The sequence below is a fragment of the Hyla sarda genome, chromosome 7 (genome assembly GCF_029499605.1).
Source record: "Hyla sarda isolate aHylSar1 chromosome 7, aHylSar1.hap1, whole genome shotgun sequence".
Classification (NCBI taxonomy): domain Eukaryota; kingdom Metazoa; phylum Chordata; class Amphibia; order Anura; family Hylidae; genus Hyla; species Hyla sarda.
Window position 1 is genome coordinate 24,823,375 of NC_079195.1, and position 16,855 is coordinate 24,840,229.

The 16,855-nt window shown below is 41.9% G+C and overlaps 1 protein-coding gene across 1 annotated transcript; it reads left to right on the forward strand.

Annotated features, from left to right (window-relative positions):
- Positions 1 to 4,860: 4,860 nt before the first annotated feature.
- LOC130282407 (trypsin-like) lies at positions 4,861 to 11,152 on the forward strand. The gene is made up of 5 exons (XM_056530629.1): positions 4,861 to 4,900; positions 5,084 to 5,237; positions 7,128 to 7,385; positions 8,004 to 8,136; positions 10,927 to 11,152. The coding sequence occupies exons 1-5, from the start codon at positions 4,861 to 4,863 to the stop codon at positions 11,074 to 11,076; spliced, it is 735 nt and encodes a 244-aa protein (XP_056386604.1). The 3' UTR covers positions 11,077 to 11,152.
- Positions 11,153 to 16,855: the final 5,703 nt, after the last annotated feature.

Below are 16,855 nucleotides of genomic sequence, written 5' to 3' on the forward strand. Positions count from 1 at the left end.
GCTCACCTTCCACTGCCATGGCTGCTGGGGAGGGGAGGGGTGGCAGAGGCAGTACCAGCTCAATCAGCAGCAGCCTGAGTCTACAGTTGCTGATGAGTAGCTTTCTTCACCCGCATAGTGAAGCAACTCATCATCAGCAGGTAGACATGGAGCAGGACCTGAACCAGCAGGTGGTGGCATACCTTGACATGGCCATGCCAACAAACATTGAAGATCCGCTGGACTTCTGGGCAGCCAAACTTGATTTATGGCCGCAACAAGCAGATTTTGCCCTGGAAAAGCTGTCCTGCCCGGCCAGTAGTGTGCCACCAGAGCGGGTGTTTAGTGCGGCCGGGGCCATAGTCACCCCAAGGCAAACTCGTCTGTCCACTAAAAATGTGGAGAGACTGACGTTTGTCAAGATGAATCAGGGATTTATCAGCCAGGATTTCCAGCCACCAATGGCAGATGCCTCAGAGTAGATTGACCTTGCTGCTACACCAACACTTCCCAATTATGGTTATGAAACCCTCTTGGGTTATCAATTAGGGTTATGAAACCCTCTTTGGTACAACGAATGCCTGCTCCTGGCTCATCCTGTGTCTTTCAGGAACTACTTGCCTCACTGATGCTTCTAGCCTTGGGCCTTTAATTTTTGGATGTTTAGCAGTAGCTAATATATGCATAATGCAAATTTCAACATTGATCTTTAAATGTAAGGGGTTATGAATCCCTCTTGGGTACAGTGAATGCTTGCTCCTGACTCATCCTTTGTCTTTCAGGAACTTCTTGCCTCACTGATGCTTCTGGCCTTGGGCCTTTAATTTTTGGAAGTTTAACAGTAGCTAATATGCAGTAGCTAAATGCTAATATACGCTTAATGCAAATTTCAACAATTATCTTAAAATTCTCGGCGCTCTACCAATGCCTTCGCCTACCCCGCCGGGGCCGATCCGAGGACCTCACTAAACCCTCCAATCGGTAGTAGAGACATGCGGTGTGTACAAAGGGCAGGGACTTAATGAACCCGAGCTTATGACCCTCACTTAGTTGGAATTCTTCTTTCCTGGCAAATAATTGCAATCCCCGATCCCTATCACAAACGGGGTTCAGCGGGTTACCCGCACCTGTCGGTGAAGGATAGACACACGGTGGTCCGTTCAGTGTAACTCGCGTGCAGCCCCGGACATCTGAGGGCATAACACACCTGTTATTGCTCGATCATGCGATTGATCGTGCCATGTAAGGGGTTATGAAAGCCTCTTAGGTATTGCTGAAGCCTACTCCTGACTGCTCCTGTGTCTTTCAGGAACTACTTGCCTTCATGATGCTTCTGGACTTGGGCCTTTAATTTTAGGATTTTTGAAATACATACATACTTGCTTAATTAAAATTTCAACATTTATGGTGCAATGTATGGGGTTATTAAGCACTCTTGGGTAGTGTTTTTTTCAAATTTTCTGATAATTTTCACAGTAATAAACTTGAATTTTCCAGAATAAAAACCATTACACCATTGAACGCTTGTTGTGTGTGATTTTTTAATTACAGTTTTCAAAAATAATACGGAGAGGGATGAACTCTGCTTCTTTATTTCAGAAAAAAACTTGCTTTAGAGAAGAATGTCTTTTGGTGGTCCACCGTCCTGCATTATAGAGTCTTCTGGACTCTTGTATATGCGCTTGTTCTTAAACAAAGGTACAAAAACAAAAAATGGCCGGTCAGGGCTATGGAGACGTTGCGCTTACATCTTACGGCCACATGAGCCCTGTGGGTGCTTGTGAGATTAGGTCCTTTGTACCCACATGGCGGGGTCCGGGACACAAATTTTTATTTGAATTTCCAATAAAAAAAATCTGACATGTCAATGGTCTCCTCATGCTGCAGCCAACTCCATGCTGCGTCATTCAGGTAATATATAGGTAGCACCCGCTGTCCTAAATTTTCATCAAAATTTTTCGGCAAAAATGTTTGTCTTTTTTCGTGGGGATTGTGAAGCTTTGGTGTGTACTCATGCATCAGCCAACTCCAGGCTGTGTCATTCAGGCAATATATGGTTTTCTGATGGCGCTGCTGGGCCTGGGTCTGGGAATTTCATATTTTCTCATAGATAGCAACCGCAATCCAAAATCTTTTTCAAAAATTTCTAAAAATGTGTTTTTTGGGGGGGATTGTGAAGCCCTGCTGTGTACTCATGAATCAGCCAACTCCAGGCTGTGTCATTCAGGCAATATATGGTTTACTGATGCCGCTGCAGGGCCTGTGTCTGGGAATTTCAAATTTTCTCATCGGTAGCACCCACTATCCAAAATCATTTTCAAAAATTTCTAAAATTGTTGTGTTTTTTTTTTGGGGGGGGGGGGGGGGGGATTGTGAAGCCCTGGTGTGTACTCGTGCATCAGCCAACTCCAGGCTGTGTCATTCAGGCAATATATATGGTTTACCGATGCCGCTGTGGGGCCTGGGTATGGGAATTTCAAATTTTCTCATAGGTAGGACCTGCTATCCAAAATCTTTTTCAAAAATTTCTAAAAATGTTGTGTTTTTTGGGGGGGATTGTTAAGCCCTGCTGCGTACTCATACTGCTTCAAGCTACACTCTGTCAACCCGTTGGTCCTGTGGCAGTGTGCGACTCCACATCCTCCACTGTATCCTAAGCCTCCACTCCCCGGACAAGTCTCAGTGGCCTTTCAGCATACCATGTGTGCGGTGTCACGCTGATCTTCACATGGTTTGCCTTGGCGAAAAGTCTTGGCCGGTCAAAATTTTTCATAAAAAATGTTTGTCTTTTTTCGTAGGAATTGCCCACATAGATGTACGTTGTATAGGTGTGTTTATCTTTAAGCATAAGGTACTGAATAAACCATCTGAGGTATTAGGGGTATTATTATTGTCCATATCCTATATGCTTATATGTACCTACTGGACAGTGCACTATTGGTATAGCTATTAACAGAGTGTTACCTAATTAAAGTGTACTCCATTTTTACTAAAGAATTTAACCTCTCTGCATTAACTGTCTATGCTATCCACCTCTACATGTGTCTCATAAATCTATGTGTACAGTAAAATTGGTGTTAGGGTATTGGCCCAATGAAAGAGACAGCTTTTGATTCCTAGTAAGACTGGTAGTTTGTGACAGGGAACAACAGCACAATAGGGGTGGTTCCGGTGTGGGGCCATCCTTATTAGGACGCTAACTCAAAAGGGATACTGTAGGGAATTAATTATTAAAAGCTAAGTTTTAGTCTACAATTGAGCCATGATTATTGTGGGTAGACTTGGACTATATCTAGTGTTGTAGTTTTATAAAAAATCTCCCCCTAAATCTCTGGAACACTGTCTCATCGCCAGAAAGCGTATACCAATTTTTTTGTGATATTATATACAGTATTTTAAGAAAAGGATCTGGTACCCTCTTGAAAAAGTTCAATGAATCAACCATCACAACACTGTTTGCCCATATTCTCACTTCTCTTACCGTAAAGAATACAGCAGAGGTTGGACAGCACTTTCATATTTCTTTGGTCCGGGATGTTACTGGTTGCCAGACTTGGTTGGTTAACATCCGATTCACTAATAATAGTTTAAAATTGCAGGCCTAGGGGGACACAAATCATCAAACAATAGGGAAAATCTACTATTACAAATGCACCCGAGTTCTTGTGTAATTTGCACAAAAAACTTCAGTGACTTGCACCACATTTATTATGAGTTGTAAACACTTGTGTGCCTCACTTGAAGTGGTCTTGTGGCATGACTTTACTAGAAAACGAGGGGAGGGGGTTGTAATTTGCGTGTGATTTTGAGCACCTATAACCATAAAATGTTACCTATAATTTTGTACCAAAATTGTGGTTTTACATTTTGGAGTAAAGTAAGCCAACTAATAGATCATGTTGACCAGTGTTCCCTTTCAGCTCAGAGCACAATGGCACACCATGGGAATTTTTTCTTTTTACCATGAGACATGCCTTCAGAGCCCTCCACCTTGCACAGGAACCCCTTGTAAGTAGCCCCCCCCCCTTATGTAGGATCCCCTGTAGGTAGTTTCTTCTGTAGGTAAGGCCCCCCTTCCCCATGTAGATAGTTTGTCCCCAGTAGGAATGAAGGCACGTACTCATACACTGCTGTCCTGTCTGTGGCCCCAATCTCTGTAAAAATGGAACTTCGCTCCCCCGTGCAGTGTGTTGGCTGGACGGCTCTCTGTCCATAATATGGCATCTTCACTCTGCTTCCTCCATAGTGTTACAGAATACTCAAGCAAGGAGCTCAGGTGCCGCAGAGGAGGGACATATATCATCACCTGCTTCTCCATAGGACACCACCTTATGGACAGGGAAGCCGTCTAATCAGCACATGGGCAGAGAAGAGCGGAGCTACATTTTTATAAAACACTGAGTCGCAGCAGCAAGCATTGTATGCTTAAGTGCCATTGGCCCCCTTGGTATCTGTTTTTGTGGAACACTTAGGCATAATGGCAAGTGCCTGGTATTGAAGAGCTACTACTCCAATAAGCTCTGATCTTAGAATTACTCTATAAAACATGACAGTTAGACAGTCTATGCTAGTGCTGGGACATGTGCACCCACTCCCATTCAGACCACGCACCTAAATGTACCAGTTACAGTAACACAATCTAAAGACAAACAAGTATGGACTCATTTACCTTCCTAGAGGAAAAAAGTATCACCCATGGTTACAAAAATATCAACTGCATAGATACATTCAGATACATTCCATTCAGAACTAAGCGACCTTCATCCACAGTTTACCATGTATATTTTTAGCTTATGTGGATATTGATTAACTTTCCCTTGAAATGTAACTTTTGGGTATAAATATCAGTCGTTCACACTCCATACTCATTCTGGATCCACCATGAAGTTTCTTCTGATCTGTATGCTCCTCGGAGCAGTTGGTGAGTCATGTGGCTCCTTCCTCCACGTTAGCGTATACGGCTAACTTTGATACATTTTTCTATTCTGCTACATTTCGAGGTTCTGTTCTTTTTCTTGATCATCTTTTCAACTTTCTCTATATGTAATATTCATGAGAAGCCAATATTAAGAGTATATAACGTGGTCCATTGTATCCTTCTCAGCTGCTTTTGAGGATGATGATAAGATTGTAGGAGGTTACACCTGCACCAAGAACTCCGTCCCCTACGTGGTGTCTCTGAACTCCGGCTACCACTTCTGTGGTGGATCCCTGATCAACAACCTTTGGGTCATCTCTGCTGCTCACTGCTACAAGGCGTAAGTTATTTTTTATTAAAAATTTAAGTCCACTATTTACTAGTAAGAACCACAAAGAGGTTTGTAAAGCCTTTAATTGTAGATAAATCTCATTACTAACTTAAAAAGTACCTGTCACCAAATAAAATTTTCTAAACTAACTCAGGCTATGTTCCCTAATTACTCCTAACACCCCTCCTGGCCTTAAAAAGCTCTGTATCTTACCTTTATTCTTGCTCACATGGTGCAATCTATGTGAGCAGCAGGAAAAAGTGGGCATTTCCCAGCAGGCATGACATCACTGAAGCCTGCTGGGGGACCACTTCCACCCTCACATCGTTGTTTCAGTGAGGCTCTGTGCAGCTATCAGTGAGGCTCTTTGCAGCTGTCAATCAAGCTAAGTGCAGAGAAACACTTCCTGCATTTGGTCTCCTGCCAGGTCGGGAGGAGACCAAACTCACTGTATTAATTGTGGCAGGGAACAGAACAGAACCACCTTGTGGCTGTTTTTTCTATTACATTTAAGACATATTTATGTTGATGATTTATAAAAAAAAAAAAGCAAGTGAATGGGAAAGTGTCTGCTAATTACACAAGGAACACTATATTAAAAGTTTTATTTGGTGACAGGTACTCTTTAAGTATTAATTCACCTGGGAGCTTGAATTTTAGGGGACATGAATGTACCATTGCCACAAGAGGAGACAACAGAATTATACAATGACATAGGGGTCCTGTTCAATTTATGTCATTCTCTTTAATAAATGTTTTCCCACCACTAAGAGAGTAACTGCCTAGAGACATATAATTGCTATGAGATTATAGGGTCCCATCATGACTCATGACCAGAGGTAAACTATCTTGCCTCCTTAGTACATGCTTGAATCAAAGGAACAGGAGTAGAAGGCTATGTAGCTCAGTAGCAGAGGTTGTCTTCAAAGTTCAAGACCCATCATAGATATTTTTTCCATGGGAAAAATGAAGGATAAAAGTGACAATCAGTAAAAAATCAGTGATAACTACTGTATATGCATAATAATCTTCCCATCTCTTTACAAATGTCAAGGAGGCATTGTTAAGCCTCAGCCTAAACACCAACATCCTTCCTGACTGATATACAGGGCTTGGCTTCCATCACTGAGCTATGCATGTCAGTCAGTCACTCAAGATGGGGTGGGGGAGGGAGGAGGCATGCATGCTGAGGCTTAGCAATGCTTTTTTGACACTTGAGCTCTGATCATGATCTTTAGCTGACAGATTCCCTTTAAAGGGGTACTCCGCCCCTAGACATCTTATCCACAATCCAAAGGATAGGAGATAACATGTCTGATCGTGGGGGTCCCTCTGCTGGGAACCCCTGTGATCTCTCCTGTAGCACCTCCTGTCATCGGGTACATGGAGCAAACTTTGCTTTGTGCTTGATGACTGGTGATGCATGAGCCAGAGGATCATGATGTCACGGCCCCGCCCCCTCGTGACATTCATGCCCAGCCCCCTCTGTATGGCCAGTTATGTGGCACAGGGCGAAGCTCGCTCCGTGCAGCAGATGATAGGGGGTGCTGCCGGAAAGATCGCGGGGGGTTCCCCGCGGAGGGACCCCCGCAATCAGACATTTTATCCCCTATACTTTGGATAGGGGATAAGATATCTAGAGGCGAAGTACCCCTTTAAGTGCTGACTAGGTTGGAATTTTATTATAGACTCTAGCTTTGTAGTTAGTACTATTAAATGTGTAGACGAGTATTGAGTGATGTCAACAAACTAAAATATTATTATTATCAATAATAATAATAATCAATTATAATGTTATGTTTATTTTCCATAAAATGTAACATCAAATTAAAATGTCATGCTTACAAGTGTCCCTTTAGAAAGACAATGGTTTTCTTACTGTTCCATATTTTCATTTAGGAGCTTTCAGGTCAGACTGGGAGAACATAACATCGCTACCAGTGAAGGCACCGAGCAGTTCATCAACTCCGCCAAGGTCATCAGACATGGAAGCTACAACTCCAGAACCCTGGACAATGACATCCTGTTGATCAAGCTGGCCTCTGCCGCCACCCTCAACTCCTACGTCAAGGCTGTTGGTCTTCCCACTGGCTGCGCTTCTGCCGGAACCAGCTGTCTGATCTCCGGATGGGGCAACACCCTCAGCAGTGGAAGTAAGTCATCAGTCAAATTTTTCTCTCTATCAAAAAGATTTGTCATGCATTGGTCACAAGTTGATAATCATCATGTACTGAGTGGAACGAGTTATTTGGAAACTTTCGGAAAGTGTTCGTTGCTGAAAGGGCTAAGTTGCACCTCTGCGCAGCGCAACTTAATTCTTTGGTCGCATTAATCCAATGAGTCTGCTGGTTTACTATAACATCTTGTTGTGCCCAGTAAGGAATATGTTAAATTAGAGCTGCTGAGCAGCAGTATTTTACTCCTTGGGGGGTTGTAAACATTATGCAGCCATCTATATGACTGTATAATGTATACAGTGAAGAGAATTATACTGACCATCTTGTTGCTTGTATGGGCTTCTTGTATAACTCTGCCTCTAGTGATGATACCACAAGGGGGCAGAACTACACAAAAAGAGGTCTACTCCAGTGATGAAATGGTAAGTATGACTCTCTTTACTGTATACATTATACAGCCATATAGATTGCTGTATAATGTATACACCCCCTCCCTTCCCCAAGGAGTTAACTAGCGCTGTTTGAGAACAATAAATAAGTTGAGGATCCACTAAACTTTGAATATACTAACATGTTATATGGCTAAACTTGCAGCAAGCATGCCCAACCTCCTCCAGTGCCTGAACGCCCCCATCCTGACCGCCTCCCAGTGTAGCAACGCCTACCCCGGAGAGATCACCGGCAACATGATCTGTGTTGGATATCTGGAAGGAGGCAAGGATTCCTGCCAGGTAATGTTTCTTTTAGACCTTATAAATCCCATTTCCATTTCATATTATTTGATAAGAACTACTACCAGCAAAAATATATATTTTTAAACCCTTACCAAAATCTCATAAGTAGTGTAACTTTTTAGAGTGTTATCAATCTATCCATTTTCAATAAACGATTCGGTAGGACTTTGGCTGGACTATTGGACGGTCATGCTAGTTGCACCTTGTCCTCATTTTAACAACTTAAGTACTCAGGGTTTTTCCAATTTTGCCCTTTCGTTTTTTTTCCTCCTCACCATTTAAAAATTAAGCCTTTAACCTACAGACCCATATGATGACTTGTTTTTTTCAACACCAATTTGTACTTTGTAATGACATCAGTCATTTTACCCAAAAAATCTATGGCGAAACAACAAAAAATATATATTTGTGGGACAAAATAAAAAACAAAACTCAATTTTGTAAGTTTTTGGGGCTTCCGGTTCTATGCAGCGCACTTTTCGGTAAAAATAACACCTTATCTTTATTCTATAGGTCCACACAATTAAAGTGATACCCAACTTATATAGATTTGATTTTGTTTTACTTCTGGTTAAAATTATAACTTTCTGCACAAAAATTAGTAGGTTTAAAAATTTCCCCTTCTGACCCCTATAACTTTTTTATATTTCTGGATAAGGGGCGGTATGAGGGCTCATTTTTTGCACTGTGATCTGAAGTTTTTATCGGTATCATTTTTGTTTTGATGGGACCTTTTTATTGCTTTTTATAATTTTTTTTATGGTATACAAAGTGACCACAAATACACAATTTTGGACTTTGGAATCTTTTTACGAGTATGCCATTGATCGTGCGGTTTAATTAACATTATATTTTTATAGTTTGGACATATTCTTTTTTTTTTTTTTTTTAAATGGGAAAAGGGGAGTGATTCAAACTTTTATTAGGGAAGGGGTTAAATCACATTTATTAAAGGGGTTATCCACCAAAGGATGATTTTAGTATGTACCTGGCAGGCAGTAATGGACATGCTTAGGAAGGATCTGCTCTTGTCTTGGAGCTAAATGGCTATGTTGTGAGATTACCACTGTGGCTAGCTTTTTGTGAACTGGTATTTCCTATTGACTTTTCTTTTTTTGACTACAAATTCCCTTTTCCTATCTCCCACGCATCAGCCACCCAACCCATTGAAACATAAATGAGCTGCATCCATTCAAAAGACCTGTGGTTTTCAATCAGGGTGCCTACAGCTGTTGCATTAGTTGCAGATTGATCCCTCCACCCATTGAAGCAGACAGGCTCCCTGTCATCAGCTGACTAGTGATGTCAGGTCTCGGCCGCATTGCAACCTGGGAACAATCAGAGACAACAGTCATTTTGTATGCTGGTAAAAATAAATATTGGGGTTAAAATCACAGAAGAATTGTGAGAAAACCGTTACACACGGGTACAGACACTATTATGAACTGCACTAACTTTACAGCCCCTGTAGCATAGTCAAATAAAAAAAAAATTCCTGGAATACCTCTAACTTTTTTTTTTTTTTTACACTTTTTTTTACACTTATATATCCCCCATATGGGACTATAACATGCAATATTCCGATTGCATGCACTGATCAATGCTATGCCATAGCATAGCATTGATCAGTGTTATCGGCGCTCCATAGCTCCAGCCTGGATCTCAGGCATGTAGTAATCAAACGACGATTGGATGCTGAGGAGGAAGGTAGGGACCCTCCTCATGTGTCCTCAGTTGATCGGGACACCTTGATTTTACAGCGGTGATGCTGATCAGACCGACTGAGCTGCCTTTTTTTTACATTTTAGACACGGCAATCAAATTTGATCGCAGTGTCTAAGGGTTTAAAGACGGATATCACCGCGATCGGTGATGTCTGGTATTAGCCACAGGTCTGGGCCATTGCTAGGACCAACCGGCTTTGATGTGGGTCAGCGCATGATCCCGCGTTATTTCACAGGAGTGGGCGCAGGTATGCCCTGCATCCTTAAGAGGTTAAAGGGGTGATTTTTAAATCAACTGGTGCACAAAAAAAGTTAAACCGATTTGAACATTACTTGTATTTAAACATTGTAATCCTTCCAGTACTTATCAGCTGCTGTATGCTCCAGAGGAAGTTGTGTAGTTCTTTCCAGTCTGACCACAGTGCTCTCTGCTGACACCTCTGGCCATGTCAGGAACTGTCCGGAGCAGGATAGGTTTGCTATGTCGATTTGCTCCTTCTCTGGACAGTTCCTAACATGGACAGAGGTGTCAGACTGGAAAGAACTACACAACTTCCTCTGGAGCATACAGCAGCTAATAAGTACTGGAAGGATTACAATTTTTAAATAGAAGTCATTTACAAATCTGTTTAACTTGTTGGCACCAGTTGATTTAAAAAAAAAAAAAAAAAAAAAAACACTGGAGCACCACTATAAAGATCAGTTGAGTACATACCTGGTATTTCTAAAGAAAAGGGAGGCAAACCTAATAGGCAAATAGGGGTCCCCTAAGGAGTCGTTGCTGTCTACTGCAGCATCTAGGTCAGTGGTATCCAAACTGTCAAACTGTGGACCTCCAGTTGTTGTTGGCTGTCCGGGTATGCTTGGAGTTGGAGTATCGCAACAGCTGGAGGTCCACAGTTTGGAGACCTAAAACCTAGGTTAAGATTGCTCAAATGTTTTCTAATTTCTAAGACATCCACCATCTTTGAGAGAGACCACCTCAATAATCCTTCTGTTGTTCAATAGATGTAAAACAGCAGTTATTTCAATATCTAATAATTGTTCTCTGTTAACCCCTCAGGGTGACTCTGGTGGACCCGTGGTCTGCAATGGACAGCTCCAGGGTGTTGTCTCCTGGGGATATGGCTGTGCCCTCAGGAACTATCCTGGTGTCTACACCAAGGTCTGCAACTACAACTCCTGGATCTCCAGCACCGTTGCCGCCAACTAAACATCTACTTTATCTTTGGTTTATTTTTTTGCTACTATATTAACATCATTGTGGCAGTTCATACTTCAATAAAATGTAAACCAAATAACAGATTCACTACTTTTGTTTTTACCTTTCAATATCAGATGGCAAAAGAAAAAAATCATATATCAGCTCACCGTGTGTTCATATAGCATCAGGCACTGGATAAGTAGTCCGGAGGCACGGATGCAGGGAACCGCTCTTCCCCGATGAATGCAAACATGTGGAAGAGAAAGGATTAAGCTTCCAGAATTTTTTTTCCCCTAAAACTTAAAGCGTACCTGTCATAGTGCAAAAAAAAGAAAAAAAGTGATATGTTACTCAGGACCCAATCCTGATCATGGGCATATAATTTTTATGTGTCTCGGACCTATATATCCAGAGATATAAGCATTTATCTGCTGGTGAGTTACTTTTTCATTGTGCAGGCTGGAGGGGGCGTGTCAGTCTGTCTCCCTCACAGGAGCAAGCCTGTGCAGCCAGCCAATCAGTACTCTCTACTCTGTAACCCTTTCCTCTCTGGTTTTATGCTGTGTCATGTTACACAGAGGAAGATGCCTGTAGCTTGCCTGCAGTAATCAGAAGACATTATGGTGAATTCATAACAGGATAAAATGTATAAATATAAGAATAGATCTTTATAAAATTAGTGCAAGGATTTTTTAGATAAAAGTACAGCATTGTTATGAATACATGTTCTATCTGTTTTATCTTCTCCTAGTCAAGCTGGATGCTAATCAGCATAGCTGTCACTATGTGTGTCATTCATCTTTCACAGACTCCTGAATGTCTGATCAACTTCTTTGTCATTCAGGAGTCCGAGAAAGCTTTGACTATTTCAGCATGCTGGGAGTTGTAGTTTAGTAACAACTGAAGCTGCAATGTTTGTAAATAACTGTGTTAGAGCAGTGTTGCCTCCAGCTGTTGTAAAACTACAGCTCCCAGCATGTCCACACATCCTTTATCTGTAGTTTTGTATACACAATAGAAATATCCTATACTGGATACTGGTGTGCTTTACGGCCGGTATCCAGTATGCTGTAAAATCTAGACTAGTCTGTCTGGCTAAAAGACAGGCGACCCCTAGTGGGGGCTATTCTGAGCTTGAATTTCAGGTGAAAATGTAATTTTTTTTAACAGGTGTATATTGTGAAATGTCATATTATAATGAGTCCAGCAATATATGAAAAGTTTTTAACAATGACAGTGCCTCTTTAACGTTTAATTTGTGCACATTAAAATGGTATTTCGCAGAAATACAGTGATCCCTCAACTTACAATGGCCTCAACATGCAATAGTTTCAACATACAATGGTCTTTTCTGGACCATTGTCACTTGAAACCAGACTCAACATACAATGCTATGGAATCTTGCGAAACGTGTCAATGACTGGAAGAACCGACGAATCAGAAGGGACTGGTGTCTGGTAGCGCCCCTACAGTACAGGGAGGTATTACATGTTCTGTACTCTTCCTGTATTACTGAACTGTATGCACTGACTGGTGTCTGGTAGTGCCCCCTACAGTACAGGGAGGTATTACATGTTCTGTACTCTTTACCTGTATTACTGAACTGCATGCACAGACTGGTGTCTGGTAGCGCCCCCTACAGTACAGGGAGGTATTACATGTTCTGTACTCTTTACCTGTGCCGGGTTAGCTTCTCCTTTGGACATCAGGTGAGGGCGGCTCCATGTTACTTTTTTTTTAGGACACTGCATGTACTGTACAGGACCCTGAAGAAGCTGCTGTCCTCTACATAGACCAGTGTTTCCCAAAGAGGTTGCTTCCAGCTGTTCCAAAACTACAACTCCCAGCATGCCCGGACAGCCTTTGGCTGTCTGGGCATGCTGGGAATTGTAGTTTTGCAACAGCTGGAGGCACCCTGTTTGGCAAACACTGAAATAGACAGTGATTACCGCTCCCAGCAGATCTTTCTTACATTTATGTGTAAGGATTTGCTTTTTCAATATTAGTTATCTACTTATTTTTCTTTAATTCTCACTTTTTCCTATTTTTGGATGACATTTTGGTGGCTTCAGAACCAATTACCAGGTTTCCATACAGTTATGGTCTCAACATACGATGGTTTCAACATACAATGGTCGTCCTGGAACCAATTAATATTGTAACTTGAGGGACCACTGTACAGAATAAGAAAGTGACATGTCACTCAATAAAACACAAGAGTGGAACTCCAACGCGTTTCGAGCCTAAGCTCTTAGTCATGGCAATGACACCATCCACACAGGGCGTTTAAGTGCACAATGAACATATCGCCAACCCTGCCATGGCTCCGCCTACCCGCCTCAGAGAGACGAAACTGACGTGAGACCTTCAAGACGTCATGTGTGTCACTCAGGTGGCAAATCATCACAACATAATTAGACCAGATTCACCACTTCTTACCACCAATGTCAATTCAACATACGCAAAGCTGTGTCCCTGTTCTGTTGTACCTGCTGATGCTGCACAGTGTGAATGGTAGCCTGGTGCTTCGTGCACTTGTCGCACAACACAGAATTCATGCACCGAAGCATGACTTAAAGGGGTACTCCGGTGAAAAACTTTTTTTTTTTTAAATCAACTGGTGCCAGAAAGTTAAACAGACTTGTAAATTACTTCTATTAAAAAATCTTAATCCTTCCTGTACTTATTAGCTGCTGAATACTACAGAGGAAATTATTTTCCGTTCGAAACACAGAGCTGTCTGCTGACATCATGAGCACAGTGCTCTCTGCTGACATCTCTGTCCATTTTAGGAACGGTCCAGGGTAAAAGGAAATCCCCATAGCAAACATATGCTTCTCTGGACAGTTCATAAAATGGACAGAGATGTCAGCAGAGAGCACTGTGCTCGTGATGTCAGCAGACAGCTGTGTTTCAAAAAGAAAATAATTTCCACTGTAGTATTCAGCAGCTAATAAGTACAGGAAGGATTCAGATTTTTTAATAAAAGTAATTTACAAAAAACATATATACTAACAACCTGTTAGTTTTTGAAATTATGCTGAGAAGCAATTGGATCATTGTGCAAGATTGTAGATGTGCACCATGTCTGTTTTCTACTTGAGTATACATAATTTACAAATCTGTTTAACTTTCTGGCACCAGTTGATTAAAAAAAAAAAGTTTTTCACCGGAGTACCCCTTTAAAGGAGTAGTCCAGTGGTGAACCCAGTGGTGAACAACTTATCCCCTATCCTAAGGATAGGGGATAAGTTGCAGATCGCGGGGGGTCTGACCGCTGGGGCCCCCTGCGATCTCCTGTACGGAGCCCCGACAGCCCGTGGGAAGGGGGCGTGTCGACCTCCGCACGAAGCGGTGGCCGACATGCCCCCTCAATACAACTCTATGGCCGAGCCAAACCGCTGCCTTCGGCAATCTCCGGCTCTGCCATAGAGATGTATTGAGGGGGCGTGTCGGCCACCGCTTCGTGCGGAGGTCGACACCCGCTATCTGGCCGGAGAGCCGGGGCCCCGTACAGAGAGATCGCAGGGGGCCCCAGCGGTCGGACCCCCCGCGATCTCAAACTTATCCCCTATCCTTAGGATAGGGGATACGTTTTTCACCACTGGACTACCCCTTTAAATACAAGCCACATATGTATTACGTCAAATGTATCATCTGGCCATGGACTGTATACCGGCTGACTGCGGCACAGTGTGAATGGTGGCCTATCATGATGCTTCGTGCACTTGACGCACAACACAGAGTTTGTGCACTGCAGCATATCTTAGATGTAAGCTACATATGTGTTGCATCTACTTTAGCACCTGGCCATGGATTATATAGGCTGACAGATCACAGACAGGATTCGGATGGACCATGCTCCCTTAGAAGAAGGTATACGCACATAACCATAGCTTCATATTTAGTATAAAGTAGATTCGGATGGTGTTAAATATTTTGGCGGTAAATATTTAACACCATCCGAATATACTTTATATGAAAACCAGTGCAAAGGTGACCATGGCCTTGAAGGGGTGTAGTCTCAATATTCGCAGATGATACCTAACCCAAATGGTAAATGGAGATTCATGTGAATATTAGTGTAAGGTTATGCGCTTGAACTATTACATACTGTATTATTATCTTCATGGGTCTTTGCTGTCCTCCTTCTGTTCTTGTGTACTCTCATGAACATGGGTTGGTAGAAGGTCTTCACAGAATTTTTTCCCACCCTCCTCGGTTTAAAGGGGTACTCCACTGGAAAACATTATTCTTATTTTTATTTTTAATCAACTGGTGCCACAAAGTTAAACAGATTTGTAAATTACTTCTATTTAAAAATCTTAACCCTTCCAGCACTTATCAGCAGCTGTATGCTACAGAGGAAGTTCTTTTCTTTTTGAATTCATTTTTTGTCTGACCACAGTTTTCTCTACTTACACCTCTGTCCATGTTAGGACCTATCCAAAGTAGGATCAAACCCCATAGCAAACCTCTCCTGCTCTGGACAGTTTCTGACATGGAAAGAGGTGTCAGCAGAGAGCACTGTGGTCTGACTGGAAAGGACTACACAACTTCCTCTGTAGTGTACAGCAGCTGATAAGTACTGGAAGGATTAAGATTTTGAAATAGAAGTAATTTACAAATCTGTTTAACTTTCTGTCACCAGTTGATTTTAAAACAATTGTTTTCAACCAGAGTACCTCTTTAAGGTCTTGGTCATGGTCTATCAATCAATTGAAGGCTGGGCTCTTTCATGGCATTGGTCTATTATTGTATTGTACTGTAAAGGTAGCTGGGCCTGGGCATCTACAGAGCATGTGCAATACTTTAGTGGGGTAACAGGGTAGCATTTGGGATTTGAAAGCTCTACATCGGCAGCAAGTGCTTAAAGGGGTACTCCGGTGAAAACCTTTTTTTTTTTTTTAATCAACTGGTGGCAGAAAGTAAAACATATTTGTAAATTACTTCTATTAAAACAATCTTAATCCTTCCTGTACTTATTAGCTCCTGAATACTACAGAGGAAATTATTTTCTTTTTGGAATGCTCTCTAATGACATCACAACCACAGTTCTCTCTGCTGATTTTATTATAATAATAATAATGCTTTAATTATTGTTGTCCTTAGTAGGATTTGAACCCAAGTCCACAGCACTGCAAGGCAGCAGTGCTAACCACTGAGCCACCATGCTGCCCTTAGCATACATCTGCTATACATATGCTATACATCTGCTATGCATGGTTGCTAAAATGGACAGAGATGTCAGCAGAGAGCACTGTGTTCGTGATGTCATCAGTGTTCCAAAAAGAAAGGAATTTCCTCTGTAGCATTCAGCAGCTAATAAGTACTGGAAGGATTAAGATTTTTTAATAGAAGTAAATTACAAATATGTTTAACTTTCTGCCACCAGATTTAAAAGAAAAAAGGTTTTCACCGGAGTATCCCTTTAAGGATCAATTTAGCTGATGCTCTGTTACCCAGTGGTAACAAGTATACCTTTTTCAGTGCCTCTAATCTCCATATATCAGCAAACCATAGATAGCAAGCATTAGCCAGTGGATAAACTATAAGACAAAACGCATAAAGGCACAAAAACATCCATATTTTTCATGTGGGGGCCACTGGATCTGTTGTGACAAAAATCCTCATGTCATTGGCAAGTTGTCATCTGGGAGCTTACCTGCTACTAAGAAATGTAGCAGGTAAGCATGTATGAACCTGAGGAGAAGGAGGAGGTCATGAAGCATTTAGATTTCCCTTTCTCACATGCCTAGTGTACCATCGGAGTGACAGACTACTGTCT